Source organism: Drosophila kikkawai, chromosome X, assembly GCF_030179895.1.
Source record: "Drosophila kikkawai strain 14028-0561.14 chromosome X, DkikHiC1v2, whole genome shotgun sequence".
In the NCBI taxonomy this organism is placed as follows: Eukaryota; Metazoa; Arthropoda; class Insecta; order Diptera; family Drosophilidae; genus Drosophila; species Drosophila kikkawai.
Window position 1 is genome coordinate 1,042,902 of NC_091733.1, and position 18,602 is coordinate 1,061,503.

The 18,602-nt window shown below is 43.1% G+C and overlaps 1 protein-coding gene across 2 annotated transcripts in view; it reads right to left on the reverse strand.

The window, feature by feature from the left end:
• Positions 1 to 18,602, reverse strand: part of kl-3 (dynein heavy chain 8, axonemal kl-3) — a 654,155-nt gene that overhangs the window by 135,753 nt on the left and 499,800 nt on the right. For both annotated transcript variants that reach the window (XM_070288691.1, XM_070288692.1), the window contains exon 11: positions 2,535 to 2,869. In XM_070288691.1, coding sequence (XP_070144792.1) covers positions 2,535 to 2,869 — 335 coding nt within the window. The remainder of the gene's footprint in view (positions 1 to 2,534; positions 2,870 to 18,602) is intronic.

Here is an 18,602-nt window from a genome sequence, read left to right on the forward strand (position 1 = left end):
GTTCTTACATTCCTCCATTTTCGGAACTTCCTATTTATTGAAACCATCTTTCCGCTATACAGTTGGTCTCCAAAAGACTTTCGGAAAGGGACCATTTAGTAGTTCTTGGTGATTTTAACATCCCAGGGGCTTGTTTGACAGTATATCGGCTAGATCGGCCTATCAGACGTGGGGGAGGCGGCCCGTTCCGACATATATAGCAGTGAGAGTATATAGAAGACTATATGCAAAGTTTCATTCAGATAGCTTTAAAACTGAGGGACTAGTTTGCGTAGAAACGGACAGACGGACGGACAGAAAGACGGACAGACGGACATGGCTAGATCGACTCGGCTGTTGATGCTGATCAAGAATATATATACTTAATAGGGTCAGAAAGGTCTCCTTCACTGCGTTGCAAACTTCTGACTGAAATTATCATATCCTGCAAGGGTATAACAAGAAAGGAAGCTAACTTCGGCACGCCGAAGTTTGTATACCCTTGTAGATTGCTTTTGATATTTATATTATAAATTCTTATGCTGAAGACACACACAAAACAGAGTTTTATTACATTTTACCTATACTTATTATGTTTACAGCTTGACATTCACATTCCCAGCATTAAATTTTCTCTACACTTACCGATCGCGTCTATGGCAGCTATATGATATAGCTGCCGATTTACAAAACATTTATACCAAAATTCTGAAATAATAACAGAGAAGATGAAAATACGTTGAAAAACAACAAAGTTATAATTTTTTTCCTATTAATTTTCCAATCGTTGGCAGCTACAAGATATAGTCCTCCGATTTTCATGAAATTAAAACCGAAAATCTGAAATAATATTAATTACCCATATCTCAAAAATGATGCAAAAATGTTGAAAAACAGCCAAGTTATAATTTTTTTTTTTCATAAAAATTATCGAACATTTGTATGGCTATATGATATAGTCAGGGTTTAAATTTACTACTCCATAGCAGAAAAATTCATAGAAATATTGCTATGCTATTGCTACCGCTCTCACTTTGACGAGAGCCGTAGCAGAGCCGAAGCAGAAGAACGGCAAAGCCTATGCTCTTTTCTCGCTTCAAAAACTACACCTATAGCTATAGCAAAAAATAAATAGCAGTGCTCTGCGTAGCCGTAGCCGTAGCAAAAAATTGAGAGCGATATGAGAGCAAAGCAAAAGGAGTTTCGTCATATGCTACGGCTGTCGCTGCAGCAGAAAACAAAAACAAAACCTAGGAGGACAGAAAGAGAGAGAAACAGGGGCACGCGTTGTCGGTAATAACCAGCTTGACTACATGTGCAGCAGACAGGCAGTGATCTATTAAAATACCCACTAACATTCTGCAGTCCTTTCGCGGAAGATGCAGCACGTAGTGGGTGAGTTTCTCGTTGTGCTCTTTGCACATGATTTTTGACATTCTGCAGGTTGCGGAATTACTTCTCCACCTGCTTTTTGCGCAAGGGTATAAAAGTAGAGATAATTATAAACTAAAAGTTGAAAGAAATTATAGAAATTGTGTATAAATATAGGTTACTAATTCTAAGAATAAATTTAAGATATAGTAGAAGAGATATTGGGCTTTATCAATGTCTTGACGGCCGAGTTGTAGCAGGCCAATTACTATAATTAGGATCTGGTCACTCTTATCGTTGAGCTACGCTCTCGGAGAGAGCAGGATAATTTTTTTCCTCCTTCCTTTGATCTATCACAATCTCTCTCTAATTTGCGGGACCTATCGCATGCCGTTGGTCCGGAAATATGGAGTCGAAGCTTCGGTAATCAACGCCAGTTGCGTTTCCTACTTTTATTCGGACTTCAATAAAAGAAGCCCATGCAAATTGTTTTTGTTTTTTTTTTTTACATGCACCGACGAATCGGACTCGAAGTAAGTTCGGGTTCAAATAGCAGTCGGCAGAGCCTCGATTCTGTCGACGTCGCAGTAGGCGCGTCTGCAGTCCGCAGTTAGCGCATTGATGAATTAGTGATGACAGAGGCCTATTGATGACATGTGATACTACAAAGTAGGGACATGAAGTCGGAATTTTTTTCTATTCTTTATTATTTTTATCTATATATAATGGATACCTAGACTAAGCATTAGAAGATAGGTTTTATGAATAAGCACTCGTCATAGAAGCCGCCCCTTTGTTATCTTAGTATTTAGCTACATTTAATATACATATACCGCTAACTAAAAACAAAACTTTTAAAATATGCAGACCCGCAAGCACTAGAGGCCTTTTCGCAATCGAATATTCGATACGGGGTCAGAGCCAGAGCAGATAGGACCAACCAGGTTCGCATGGAGTGTGATCGCAAATATTTTGTTATATTACGAAACTAGTTTGCAAAGTTAGGGACGGAAAAACGAAAATGGTTGCATGATGATTCCAAAAACATATATACATTATTCAATAATGATTATTGGGTTGGAAGTTACTTATTCACTGCATTGCAGGCTTCTTATCAAAATTATAATTCTCTACAATATAATTAAATGTAGTCTGATATAACTTAACATAATATTTTATCTTACCTGAAACATATTGGGTGTCGTCGCAGAAGAAAAATTAAATGATTTAAAAATATGCACTTCTGGATCATAGAGACCCATATATGCCTTTATCATTACTGTCTTTGCCGTACCTTGCTCTCCGATTAATAGAACTTGTTTAAGTTGCTTAGCACTGTTGTTTAGGAGAAATGCAGTGCGAACGTTATCTACATTTGGAACTAAAATTGATGCGAATTCCGGTGTTTCATCTTCAGGATATCGAAATTCTTCTACCCTAGTGCTCCAGTGCTGCCAATTTCCGTTATCATCCACATAATATTCAAATATTGTCTCATTGACACCACGTTTTGGCCAACCTAAAATGATATTAGTAATTACTGTAGTAATAAATAACTAACGGCCAATGTATTATTTTCTTATTAAAAGCTAAGAACAATAGAAATATCAAGCTAAGCCTTATTTAATAATACCATTAGGTTTCACATATAAGCAATTAATTTATACTGTCCACAAGGTTTAGTACATGGACACAAAATAATCGAAAGTTCCGTACTTCCTCTAGGAGCTCTTATGCGAAGACGAGAACAACAATGAAGAAGAAATGAAGTTGTGTTGGAGAAAGTATTGTGGGATTTTCCGGATAATTTACTTGTTTTTCAGGTATGACGCTAAAAAAAAACGATTTTAAGGTGTAATTAACGTTTAACGTGGCCAAACAAACATAAAAAAATATATGGAAAATTCAATAATAATAATAATAATAATTTAATGTTGAAAGTTTAAATGGTCTATCTTAAATATTCTAGGAATCAAACTTTATGCCTAAAAATCAAAGACTATTTGCCCAAAGCTTTAAAATTCGAAATTCAGGCATAATATTGTAGTACGCTATACCGATACTCCAACGGCTATACCGATATCCTAACACTAATACCGATACTTATAAGATACCGATAATTATTATGTGAAGTCTATGTAAATTAACAGGAGTCTGGAAGCGCATCGCTAATTCTTCCATTCTGTGTGTCGGCGTAAAAAGAATAAGTTGTAAAATAAAGACGTGGTTCTAAATTAAAGAAGTCATCCTGAAAGTGTATTCAGTCTACCACAAATTCAGAAGTGGTCAAATCTACGCCATGAATGAAGCTAATTTAAACGCATTTTCGGTCATCCAGCTAAAAAGATGGCTTTCAGCGTTGGGTTTGTCAACCCAAGGTGCAAAAGCCGAGTTGATGGCCCGTCTTGGGCAAATACCGCTTGAAATTCGAGGCCAAGTACCAGACGAAGAAACCGGCCAGAATTTCGGAGACGATGAGCCTGGCGCCGCCAGCACTGGACTCCAGTTGGTCAACACCGATCCTGAAAATCCTGGGCAAGCGACGTCGCTGGAAGGCGCTTCCGAGAATGTTCCACAGCCTATCGAACTTCTTGGAATCATCACGCAGCTGCGAGCAGCACTTATTGCGCAGCAAAATGCGTTGCACCGAGCAGAAGAGCGCGGCGCCATACAGCAACAACAAATCGAGGAGCTCAACGCCATCCAACAAATACAAATGCAACAGCTAGAAGAGACATGCGTCGCCACAGACCTACATCAGCAAGAAGAGACACGCATCGCCACACACACACAACAGCAAGAAGAGGCGCGCGACGCCATACAAATACAACAAGATCAGGCAGTCGGCAACAGCGGAAATTTGAGCGCCCCTACGAACCCAATTGGAACTTTACTGAGTGGCAACGCCGGCAATGTGAACGTCCCAGAATTCACCATCAGAAACGGACTATGTGGCAACGCCGATGACAACCAGGGAGAGAGACCATTTACCAGGGCTGGATCAGCGGCATCACTCTCTTATGCCAAGGAAGCTGCCATCGACTTCGGAGGAAATATTTGCGCACGCAACTGGGTGGATCACATTAAAAACATAGGACAGATCTACCATCTAAATGATGACTGCCTACGAATGTTGCTCGTTACCAAATTAAAAGGTAATGCACAGCGTTGGCTACACGCCAACCCAACTCGAATGCTGGAGTCTTTCAACAGGCTGTGCGAGCAACTAATCGTTGCATTTGGAGAAACAGCGTCCAAGTCAGAGCTGCGTCGAAAGTTTGAGCAACGCAAATGGCAAAGGAACGAGCGTTTTACAATGTATTTCGAGGAGAAGATAATGATGTCCCAAACCATCAACATGGATATGGAGGAACTGCTGGAGCAACTCATCGAGGGAATCCCGTCGGCGAGCTTGCGTGATCAAGCCCGCATCCAAAGGTTCGCCAATCCGGAGCAAATGCTACTAGCATTCGCCAATGTACGCATTCCGCAACAAGCCGGAGTCTACGCACCGAAGAAGTCAATGTCGGCGGCGGCGGACGTCAACAACCTGCGCTGCAGGAACTGAAACTCTAAGGGCCATTTCGCCAAGGACTGCCGCAAGCCAGCAAGGGCACCTGGATCGTGTTTCGCTTGTGGAGAAATGGGCCATTTTGTGGGAGAATGCCGTCTAAGGAAGAGCAACAACAGCAGCAACGTTAACGACTATGTAAGACGGTTACAAATTTTTTCATTTCTTTCAATAATTTACCTATTGTTGCAGAATGTCTCATAGATTCAGGAAGCGCGATCTCATTCATTAAGCAGTCAAGAATTCCATTTGAAGTAGCATTAAAAGCAGTTGATCAAGTGTATCATGGGCTAAACAAAAGCCAACTTAAAGTTTTTGGAAAAACGTTTTGTTTCATTTTAAAAGGAAAAATAAAGATTAAATTTGAGATGATTGTCGTCGCTAATGAATCAATGAGACACGATGTAGTTCTGGGAAGGGATTTTATGAATCAATATGGTCTGAGCATGAATCTAGACACCCTCAACATTAATAGAGATATTAATAATACGATTAAAGCACATGGGGAAAAGGATCAGCAACTAGCAACTGCCGTAGTAGCCAATTGCGACTCCAGCGAAACTGTATTAGAAAATGAAATTGTTATGAAAAAACTGTTAGGAAATTCAACTGTTATGGAAAATGAAACTGTTAGGGAAAAATCTTTAGAAAATGGAACAATTTTTAGAAAATGAATCTCCTGAAGAAAAATTATTAGAAAAGTCAACTATTATGGGAAAATTACTAGGAGGTGTAAATGTTGAAAGAAATTTTAGAGCACAGGAAACACATAACGGAAAAAGTGTAGAGAGCGATACTATTAATGAAAAAACAGAAATTTTAGCAGACGATTTTGAAACTGAAATGCTAAACATTAACGTAGTTGATGATCAATTTTCAGACTACAACTGTGGGTGCGATGTAAGCTATGAAACGAAGTGCAAATTTATTAAGATGTTTAAAGAATCATATGTTAACGCAAAGAGACCAGATACTCCGTTTACCAGATGCGAGATGAAAATTTGTTTAGAAAAATCCAAACCTTCCAGTTGCTCACCTAGGCGACTTTCTTTTAGTGAAAAGGAGCAGCTTCAGAAATTATTAGACGAATATTTAGACAAAGGCATAATAAGAAACAGTGATTCAGAATATGCTTCTCCCATTGTACTGGTAAAGAAAAAAACAGGAGATTTGCGTTTATGCATAGACTATCGAAAATTGAACAAAGTTTTGATAAAGGACAATTATCCGTTGCCTTTAATAGATGATCTTTTAGACAAGTTAGTGAATAAAAAAGTGTTTTCAAAGCTCGACTTAAAAAATGGATATTTTCAGGTATTCGTTGGCGATGATTCAGTTAAATATACATCATTCGTAACTCCATTAGGGCAATTTGAATTTTTAAGGATGCCTATGGGTATCAAGAATGCATCAGCAGTATTTCAGCGCTTTGTAAACAAAATTTTTGCTGATTTAATACGCGAAAACAAGGTCATAGTATATATAGATATAGAAGAACATTTAGAAACATTGAGAGAAGTGTTTAAAAGACTGAATAGTAACAAGTTAGAACTTCGTATGGACAAATGCGAGTTCATGCAATCCAGCATTAAGTACCTTGGATTCCTTATTACTAAAGAAGGAATCAGAGCAGATGATAGAGGTATCGATGCAATCACAAACTTTTCAATTCCTGAAAAAGTGCACAACGTTCAAAGTTTTTTAGGACTATGTTCTTATTTTAGAAGGTTCATAAAAGATTTTTCTACATAAGCTAAGCCTCTGTATGACATTTTAAAGAAAGACAAAGAAATTTCTTTTGAAGAAAGAGAACTTAACTGTTTCTTAAACCTTAAGAAAAAACTGATAGAGTCACCTGTTTTAGCAATTTATAATCACAAAGATGAGGTTGAATTGCATTGCGATGCAAGTGCGATGGGTTTTGGTGCAGTCTTAATGCAAAGGAAAGGAGATGGAAAACTTCACCCCGTGTTCTATTTTTCGAAACGAAGTACCGAGACTGAAGCCAAGTATCACAGCTTTGAGCTAGAAACTCTGGCTATTATCTATGCCCTGCGTAGGTTTCTGACCTATTTACAAGGACGGCATTTTAAAATAATAACAGATTGCAATTCTTTAACGTTGACCTTAAACAGAGTCGAACTGAATCCTAGAATCGCCCGATGGGCACTTGAACTTCAAAATTATGATTATGAACTGATTCATAGATCCGGAACAAAAATGCAACACGTAGATGCTCTGAGCAGATGCAATATTTTGATTGTAGAAACCACTACTTTTGAAGACAATCTTTTAATATGTCAATCAAAAGATATAAAAATACAGCAAATTAAAGAAGAGTTCAAAAAGAATCAGCACAAACTGTTCGAAATGAGAAATGGCGTTGTATACAGAAAAACAGATGACGATCGTTTATTATTTTATGTCCCTGAGGACATGGAAGGTCCCGTTTTGCACAAATATCATAATGAACTTGGTCACATTGGCAGAGATAAGATGGTAGACGCTATTTCGAGAAGCTATTGGTTTAAAAATATCAAAGACAAATGTAAAAATCATATCGAGAATTGCCTAAAATGTGTAGCTTTCTCTCCAAACACAGGAAAATTGGAAGGTTTCCTTCACAGCATTCCTAAAGGCGATAAGCCATTTGAATTATTGCATATCGACCATTACGGACCAGTGGCCGCAGGAAGGGCGAATAAACATATATTTCTTATAGTAGATGGATTTACGAAATTCGTTAGATTATATCCAACTAAGACAACAAGCACAAAAGAAGTTCTAAAAGCTTTATCGGATTATTTCAGGGCGTATAGCAAGCCAAAATGTATAGTTTCTGATAGAGGCAGTTGTTTCACATCTAACGAATTCGGACAATTTTTAACAGAAGCAAACATTAAACATCTCAAAATAGCGACAGGTTCTCCGCAAGCAAATGGACAAGTGGAACGGATTAACAGGACAATAGGACCAATGATAGCAAAGTTAACTGAGCCTGAAAATGGTATACACTGGGATAATGTAATCGAACAAGTAGAATATGCACTCAACAACACTGTACACAGAAGCATTAAACAAGTTCCTAGTAAGGTGCTCTTTGGTGTAGAGCAAAAAGGCCAAATTATTGATGAGCTTAGGGAGAAATTAGAAGAAATTAACGACACAGCCCAAGTAGAAAGTTTAGAGGAAATAAGAAGACTGGCAAGGGAAAACCAAAATCGAGCACAGGCATACAACGAAACATATTATGATAAAACAAAGAAAAAGCCAAAGGATTATGCTAAAGGAGATTACGTAATGGTCAAACATTTTGACAGCACTGCGGGGGTTGCTAGGAAGTTGATCCCAAAGAACAAAGGGCCATACATGATTGCTAAAATACTGCGTAATGACAGGTTCTTGCTAAAGGATGTTGAAGGTTTCCAAGTTTCACGAAATCCATACAAGGGTGTATGGAGTGCTCAAAACATAAGACCTTGGATAGGAAAAGAAACAAAACCTTAAAAAAAAAAAAAAAAAAAAAGATAATAATAATTAAAAGAATAATGTATACTAAACTATTGTTATTGGATAAGTTGTTGAACAAATTGATACAAATAATGTCAAGTTCATAAGAAACCAGGATCAGGGGATCCTTATCGTCAGGATGGCCGAATTGTAGTAGGCTATACCGATACTCCAACGGCTATACCGATATCCTAACACTAATACCGATACTTATAAGATACCGATAATTATTATGTGAAGTCTATGTAAATTAACAGGAGTCTGGAAGCGCATCGCTAATTCTTCCATTCTGTGTGTCGGCGTAAAAAGAATACGTTGTAAAATAAAGACGTGGTTCTAAATTAAAGAAGTCATCCTGAAAGTGTATTCAGTCTACCACAATATTTTTGACACATCTGCACAGTTTCAAGCCTCTATCTTCAAAATTAGCATTGATGCCAAAAAAATCGATTTTTTGCCCATAGTGCATTGGTAGTTGACAGACGAACACACGTCGCTAGCACGGGTCGATTAGCGCCGCCGTGTTGAAGATCCGAGTCCCGTGCTGATCCCCACCAAAACAGTCAGCAGGATGTTGACGCTGTGTCGCTGCCGTAGCGACGATAGATACCCGAGCGGGCGACGGAGAATTGCCTAGGAGTGGCGGACGAGTGCTGATGAGCGGTCGAGGAATGCCGTGGAGTGGTGGACGAGGGCCGAAGTGCGGTTGAAAAACGCCGTGGAGTGGCTGAGAAGTTCCGTGAATTGGCAGCCGAGGGCCGAGGTGCGGCTGAAGTCTTAAGGCATTGACAAGCCAAGGCCGCGGACCGCCATCCTGACGCGGCTGGCGCGGAGCCAATAGCTGCTCAGGGAGGTGCAAAAGCGTGTGGTGATCCTGGCCTCAAGTTTTGCAGCAATCTCCACACTGACACGCTCCGTCGGAGTTCTCGTGGGCCAAACAGCTGGGGCTGTAACAGTTGGCGAAAACGGCTCGAAGCCTCTTCTCGACAGTCAGACGGAGGAACTGACGACATTTCCTTAGCAGATGGATCCCGCTGCAGACTCGGCAATGGCAGGAATGTGAACCTCTATGCCATCTAGTAATATAGCTCTGCGAGAACGTGGAGACATCGTGCTTGATATGACTGACGGAATAGGAGTTTTATAAATCCTTTTAAACTTTATTAGAAACTTTTTACAGAAACGATTTATAGAGTAATTTTAATCGATATTTTAAACCAACAAAATAAAAATTGATCTATTTTATTGTTATTTTTAATTTTTAAGGGTAGTTGGGTATTGCAAGAAAAGGAAACGGTTTCGACCATATAGTAAACGGAAGTTGAACTACCTAAAATATGGGTGATCGAACAACAATTTCCCTCTCCCCACCACTGATTATATGGGTACACCCTTCATTAACCTCTTTGTATAAGTTAACACATCCATTTCCCATAAGGCAAATTCGCGGAGTTGCAGGCCGCATCCGGTGGCCAACACGCGCCACGGCGAATCTGGTGACCAAGCACTCCGAGGGCAATTGCCCGGAGTCCGTCGCCCGGCAACAAGTTGCTGACCCGGCACTTTACCAACGGTGCCGGGAACATTCGGGCGGCGCATGATCGACATGCGCCGGATACCAAGTGCTGACCAGGCATCTTGGCGGCAGCGCTGCGGCTACCCAAAGACTACAAGCCGCGGCCGCCGTAGACCTTTAAGTTAGTTTAGAATCATAACTCCACAGCCGTAGCTGTGCAATTTAATAAACCGCTGTAACACTAATTTCATATCTTACCCTAGCGGGTCAAGATCAATAAACAGAATTGAAACCAAACTCGTCTCCTTTATTACCATTGCCTTCACAGGCGATCGGGAAACAGGTAGTAACCAATCTAAATATAATTGGCGCCCAACGAACAGTCGCTAACTTACACGATCGACTCAACCGACAATCCCGTAAACTGCTTCCGGAATCAAATAATAATTGAAGAAGGAAACGGTTTCTCGGTAGATACGTTCATCTTGTTTAAGAGCAAAGTAAGGCACGTGATCAGAATACAAAATCGCGACAACCTACTAGAAGCCCTACAAGATGCTGTGAATGCGGAGGTAGTAAATGCAATACATTGCTCATTACCGATCCTAGCGTTCATTCAACATCAACTAGTTGAATTATTCCCTAGCACTTCCTTCAAGTATGCGAAGAGCTTTGTACAAGACATAACGGACGTAACAGAACAAATGGAAATAGTTGTAACAGAGCACAACAGGGCTCACCGAGCGGCACAGGAAAATGTTAAACAAATCCTGAGGGATTATTTCTTCCCGAAAATGCTGCGGTTAGCAACGGAAGTAACTGCAAACTGTAAAACCTGCTCCATGGCAAAATACAAACGCCATCCATCCAAGCAGGCAGTAGCGGTAACACCCATCCCTTCTTCCGTAGGAGAAATCCTACACATAGACATTTTCTCAACGGACGGGACACTTTTTCTTACCTGCGTCGATAAATTCTCAAAGTTCGCTACAGTGCAGAAGATCGCATCAATGGCTATTGTGGATATTAAAGCTCCTCTACTACACATAATAAATTTTTTCCCAAAACCAAAACAGTTTACTGTGACAATGAAAAGTCACTAAATTCAGAAACCATCAAGTCTTTTCTTTTGAACCATTTCAACATAACAGTCTCAAACGCTCCACCTCTGCATAGCACCTCAAATGGGCAGGTAGAGAGGTTTCATAGCACCCTGGCAGAAATAGCCAGATGCCTGAAGCTTGGAAGCAACCTAAACGATACGGTCGAACTAATTCCCCTTGCAACAAATAAATACAATAGCTCAATCCACTCGGTAACCAACAGGAAACCAATGGAGGTAATTTATTCGAAACCTGTAGAATTCGAGAGGAAAATTAACAGGTAAATCCAACAGGCGCAAGAAAGAAGCCTAGTCCAGGTAAACAAAGACAGGACTTACAAAAACTATCAGGTCGGCGAGAAAGTTTTTTTGAAAACGAACAGACGCCTAGGTAACAAGCTCTCACCACTTTGTTCAGAAGAGGTTGTTGAAGCGGACCTGGGGACAACGGTCCTAATTAAAGGGAGAGTGGTCCATAAGGACAACCTGCGTTAACCATCTTCGCTAGACTCTCCAACCTAATTTTCGAATTTTCTATACTTTTTAGGTTAATAAAATACATCCTATTTCTGACACTAACGGCTGTTAGGACGGACGCGACTATAAGACTAAATGACTATACGAACGCAGACTACATACCAATAGAAGACGGTAACATCATAGTGTGGGAGTCCTATGGGTACTTACAGCACGCGACTAACATGACGTCATACGAAGACTACGCTGACCAGACGGAGACATTAACTAAGACATTCACTGACGACCACCGGATACCGGTAATAAAGACGGACCTCGGACATATTCGCAAGTTGGTAGTTACCCTTAAGTTCCACCATAGGGCTGCTAGGAGTCTCAACATACTCGGGACAGCCTTAAAGGTCGTTGCGGGCACTCCCGACTTCAATGATTGGGAGCAAGTAAAATTCGATCAGGAAACATTAATGAAAGCGGACGAGGGACAGACAGAGCTAAATATCAAGTTTCAAGAACGTCTAAACGAACTCGCTAACGCGATGAATCAAATCCAGAAATTCGAGTCAGATAAAGAAACACACCTTTTGGAAATCATCTTAGCAAAAAACAGAATCGTCATCACAGATTTGGAAAACATATTAATGGGCCTAACCCTAGCAAAGTTAAACATTGTAAGTCCAGCAATCCTTGATAACTCCGACATTGGCGAATTTAAAGACAAGCAGCCTATTAATGTTAGCTTAATAGAGTTATTAGAAGTATCTAGTATTAGTGTTTTTCAAACCCCAGACATCCTCCACTTCCTCATTAAATTCCCTAAACCTAAGTTTACATGTAAGCAAATTACGGTCTACCCGGTCCAGCACCATAATAAAATCTTGGACCTCGAGAAAGGAAACTTGGTCGCCGAATGCCCCGAACGAAACCTAAATATCGGACACTGCAAGACAACAGTCGGTGCCACCTTCTGCAAGGAGCTGCAAGACGACACGTGTGCTCAGCAACTGATATCTGGAACCGTTGCACATTGTTCCACACTGCCAGGCCACCTTGACCCAATTACCATGGTGGACCACGGCACTATCATTGTAAATGAGGCCAACGTGACTGTAACCGATGACCAAGGTCGGGACCAGAGAATAACCGGAACTTACCTGGTGACATTTTCGGACCGAGTGAGCCTCAACGGAACCTGGTACGTTAACCAGCTGGGGAACTCGATGAAGAAGCCCGCCGTATCAGCCATGACTGTGGTCAACGTCACGACACACCAAAATCGACTAAGTCTACCACTCCTCCACGCACTAAGCTTGACGAACCTCCAGCACATCGGAACACTTCGGGATAAGCTTACCATGGGCTCCTTCATTAACTACGCTTTCGCACTACTCGCCGCCCTTCTACTGTGCTCCACTGTCTGGCTTGGATACTGCCATCTTAAAACCAATAGCCATGCAGTCTCTGGAATCCTTGGCGACGTAGAAGCTGAAGGTCACCGGGACGGCGACCACTTAAAAGGGGGAATAGTTAACACATCCATTTCCCATAAGGCAAATTCGCGGAGTTGCAGGCCGCATCCGGTGGCCAACACGCGCAACGGCGAATCTGGTGACCAAGCACTCCGAGGGCAATTGCCCGGAGTCCGTCGCCCGGCAACAAGTTGCTGACCCGGCACTTTACCAACGGTGCCGGGAACATTCGGGCGGCGCATGATCGACATGCGCCGGATACCAAGTGCTGACCAGGCATCTTGGCGGCAGCGCTGCGGCTACCCAAAGACTACAAGCCGCGGTCGCCGTAGACCTTTAAGTTAGTTTAGAATCATAACTCCACAGCCGTAGCTGTGCAATTTAATAAACCGCTGTAACACTAATTTCATATCTTACCCTAGCGGGTCAAGATCAATAAACAGAATTGAAACCAAACTCGTCTCCTTTATTACCATTGCCTTCACAGGCGATCGGGAAACAGGTAGTAACCAATCTAAATATAATTTATACACGGGGCCACCTACAACATGGGTTCTCCCTTAACTGACCTTATGATAAGTAAATAGCGCCCAAATAAGAACACGTCTTCATTTGTTGAGTTGATATTAAAAATTGATTTTTATTTATTTAAATCCTAGCTTAAATAGCTAACATGAGAATGTACATTTTTATACCCTTGCAGGGTATGATAATTTCAGTCAGAAGTTTGCAACGCAATGAAGGAGACCTTTCAGACCCTATAAAGTATATATATTCTTGATCAGCATCAACAGCCGAGTCGATCTAGCCATGTCCGTCTGTCCGTCCGTCCGTCAGTTCCCTCAGTTTTATCTGAATGAAATTTTGCATATAGTCTTCTATATACTCTCACTGCTATATATGTCGGAACGGGCCGGATCGGACGACTATATCTTATAGCTGCCATAGGAACGATCGGAAAATGAATAGGAAAAAAATTATAACTTCGTTGTTTTTCAACATATTCTTATCTACTTTTAGATATGAGCTTCTTTTATTATTTCAGAAAGCTGGTAAAAATTTTATGAAAATCGGACGACCATGAAACTCTGTTTTGTGTGTGTTTTCAGCATTTAAATGTATAATATAAATATCAAAACCAATCTGCAAGGGTATATAAACTTCGGTGTGCCGAAGTTAGCGTCCTTTCTTGTTGATCTTAATTCTAGACCCACACATCGGATCGTGGGAAATATTGCGATAAGGATGCACACAGTCACCCCGATAGCACATATCTTAAACAAACTCAGACCGGTCGCAGGAGGTCATATTTCTGGTTGCTTGTATTTTACATAGGCCCAAGTGGCGGTTGTACTTATAGATAGACAAGTGCAGTGCTGCAGGGACTTAATCGCTAATAGATTCTCCTTATCTACGTGTTCATGTGTGAACAATAAGTGAACGCCGCAGTATTTTTTTTTTTTTGCTTTGCTTTTATTTATTGCATCATCTCATTTATGAGACTAACAATAAGTGTATCAAATCTTACAATACTACCTAACTAGCAGTCATGAGACAGGTACAGAGTAAATGGCCCTGACTAATTATGGCTGGGTTGGATGGTCGTTACGTAGTAGACGGCTTCTTCTGGAAACTCGTACCAAGTCCCTTGCTAGAGGATTTGGATGGGCGAAGAGTTTTTCCTTGTAGGACGCTTTTTGTTTTCCTATTTCGTTCTTAAATGCAGGAATGCCGAGATCCCTGTGGGTGTGTTCATTGCGAATATAACATGGTGCCCCAGTGATGGTTCTCAGGATTTTAGATTGGGTGCGCTGTATGATGTCTAGCTTGTTGCTGCACGCGTTCCCCCAGAGCTGGGAGCCATACGTCCATATTGGCTTCAGTGTGGAGTTGTAGAGCAGGACCTTGTAGTACAGACACAGGGGCAATCGGGAGTTTATGAGCCAGTGGAGGCTGATGGCTTTGCGATGCGGTCGTTCACGCTAAGTGTCTAGACTTAACGGGCGGTATCGCTGACGCAATTTCTGCCAAAAATGGCTTGCGCTATTGTTGCAATGCCTGTCGTGAGGTTGAGAAGGATATGTTATCCTTCATGCGGCAAACCAGAAGTGAATTTAGTGAACTTAGGGTCAATTTTCGCAAAGCGAATGACCTGTTCACAGCGCTGGACGCTCAATTTAGCAGCATGAAGCTGTTAAGCGAGTCGCCAAAGCGACGGCACGATTACAGAAGCAACGGGGATAGACTGGAGCGAACAGATATCGACGGGTCTAGTAGCATCCCAGGGAAAAGAACGAGGAACGAAACGGAGGAAACAACAGCACCCAGACAGAACGATGGACAGGACCCCGAACTGGAGAAGCGTATTCGACCGGGGAAAAGACGTTACGGTGCGGAATCACACCGCCTCCCAAACGGGGGGGGGGGGGGGGGAGTGTGACGCCTGTAGGCGCACAAGATATCGTATAAGGAAGAAATGGAATAAAATAGAACCACTTAGGGACATAAGAAATGGATCGGCAACATTATGGAGATAATTTGAATTGAATGCGCGCGCGCGGCACTGATCGCGAGCGGAGGGTCACACTAGACCGAACGACTGGCCACACTATTCGGGCAAATCCCGCACAGGACTCTGGCCACACTGAAGCCTCGCCAGGGCCTATATAAAGCGGACCACGGCCCTGGAGGAATCACTTAGCAGCCGACTGCGATTGGGTCGAGTTAACCTCCCCAGTAGTTAGCAGCGAAGTCACTTTTTGGGAACTCAGGTTCCTATTTATAAATTGTAGTTAGGATCTCTGCTGACTTGCGAGTCCAATCTCTGACGACTTTCGAGTCCAAAACACTGCCGACTTTCGAGTCCGATTCTCTCTGCTGACTTGCGAGTCCAAAATACTGCCGACTTCAGAGTACGATTCTCTCTGCTGACTTTCGAGTCCAAAACACTGCCGACTTTCGAGTACAATTCTCTCTGCTGACTTACGAGTCCAAAATACTGCCGACTTTCGAGTCCGATTCTCTCGGCTGACTTGCGAGTCCGAAACACTGCCGACTTTCGAGTCCACTTCTCTCGGCTGACTTTCGAGTCCGAATCTGCAGACTTTCGAGTCCAAACGTCTCTGCTGACTTTCGAGTCCGAATCTGCAGACTTCCGAGTCCAAACGTCTTGGAGCTGACTTTCGAGTCCAACAAACGGCGCTGAGCTGACTGTCGAGTCCGACAACTACTGGGTTCGGTTGACTTTCGAGTCCGAACGCATTCGCTATTGGGTGGCTTTAAAGGCCCATACCCTGGCGGGACTATCGGCATCCCCCTATCGGACAGCCGAACTCGGGACGAGGACGAATCGGAACTACGGCGTACCCCAGAATCGAGATCCGGCATGAAATTATTGAATTATTATTATTGTACCTTTTAAGTAAATAAACATTAAGATACATTTACGGCATAATCCTCTAGCGTTCTACTCGGGGACGGGGTCGGAATCTCTTACAGCAACCACGCCTGAACCAAATAAATATATCTGCACAGACCCTGGACGTCCCGCTGACTACCCGTGGACGACAGGACGTTACAGATTGGCGCCCGAACAGGTTGAAGTGGTTGCAAGAGATCGACACCAAGAGTAATGGCTAGCAGGCAGATTTAAGAGAGAGGCAGCAAGACCGTGAGCCAGAGCAACGACCACAAGGATACGGTCAAGGATTGTACGAGCTAGACGGCCGCAAAGTGAAGATCATGGAGAGGATAAACGTGGAATTCCTGGATCAAGTACGGAGCTGGGGAATAACGTACGATGGAAGGACCAACCGGCTGGAGTTCATCCGGAAGCTGGAAGGTTGGGCGACGGGATACGGCATCGGGCACGACCAGTTGGTGCAAACCATGCCGTTCATCCTAGAAGACGCGGCGAGCGATTGGTGGAACTGCACACCAAACAAGCTAGACAATTGGGAGGAAGTGACGGGAGAGCTGGTGGAGTACTTCTTACCGCGGAGGTATCAGGAGGATCTCAAGGAGCAAATCCAGCATCGGAGGCAAGGAGAGACCGAACCAACGAGGGAGTTCGCAATGGAGCTGATGGGGATGATGAGGTTCGCGGATTATACGGCAGAGGAGAAGTTGAACTGCATATACAGGAATTGCCGAAGCCAAACAAAACTGTACACGAGAAGATCGAGGTTTAAAACACTTCCCGAGTTTCTCAAACTGGCAGAGGTAGTCGAGATGATCGAAGCAGAAAGTTTCGATCAACCACAGCACAGACTCGACCCAGAGATCTGCATGGAGTCCAACGGGGGGCCTGTTAAAAGGGACCCCAAAACCAGCGGATGCTGTGAGACGGCATGGAACCGATCAGGGCACACAAGCCAGGTGGTTCCTGACCAATGGAATACACTGGAAGGTGGAGAGGCTGAGGTGTGCATTCGGGCAGCCGTTAGGAAGGAGGTCACCGAGGAATTAGAGGAATCCGACATGGTGATCCAACAAGACCTGGAAGAGGAATCGAGGAAAGAGGAAGGTGGAAGCACCACGGCGCTAGCAGGCGAGATAGGAAGGATGGCAGAGCAAGTGGAAGAACAGCCGCACGGGCAGGAAGACGAGGATCAAGAAGAAGAAATGCTGGAGGACCAGATGAGGGCGGACGTAGAGAAGAAGGACGTGGACCAAGGAGAGGAGCCAGTACAGGTTACAGCCAACTTTGCGAGAACAACGGCAGGACGAGCATCGTGGAAAAGAGACGGCACGATTACAGAAGCAACGGGGATAGACTGGAGCGAACAGATATCGACGGGTCTAGTAGCATCCCAGGGATGCTACCGCGGAGGTATCAGGAGGATCTCAAGGAGCAAATCCAGCATCGGAGGCAAGGAGAGACCGAACCAACGAGGGAGTTCGCAATGGAGCTGATGGGGATGATGAGGTTCGCGGATTATACGGCAGAGGAGAAGTTGAACTGCATATACAGGAATTGCCGAAGCCAAACAAAACTGTACACGAGAAGATCGAGGTTTAAAACACTTCCCGAGTTTCTCAAACTGGCAGAGGTAGTCAAGATGATCGAAGCAGAAAGTTTCGATCAACCACAGCACAGACTCGACCCAGAGATCTGCATGGAGTCCAACGGGGGGCCTGTTAAAAGGGACCCCAAAACCAGCGGATGCTGTGAGACGGCATGGAACCGATCAGGGCACACAAGCCAGGTGGTTCCTGACCAATGGAATACACTGGAAGGTGGAGAGGCTGAGGTGTGCATTCGGGCAGCCGTTAGGAAGGAGGTCACCGAGGAATTAGAGGAATCCGACATGGTGATCCAACAAGACCTGGAAGAGGAATCGAGGAAAGAGGAAGGTGGAAGCACCACGGCGCTAGCAGGCGAGATAGGAAGGATGGCAGAGCAAGTGGAAGAACAGCCGCACGGGCAGGAAGACGAGGATCAAGAAGAAGAAATGCTGGAGGACCAGATGAGGGCGGACGTAGAGAAGAAGGACGTGGACCAAGGAGAGGAGCCAGTACAGGTTACAGCCAACTTTGCGAGAACAACGGCAGGACGAGCATCGTGGAAAAGAGACGGCACGATTACAGAAGCAACGGGGATAGACTGGA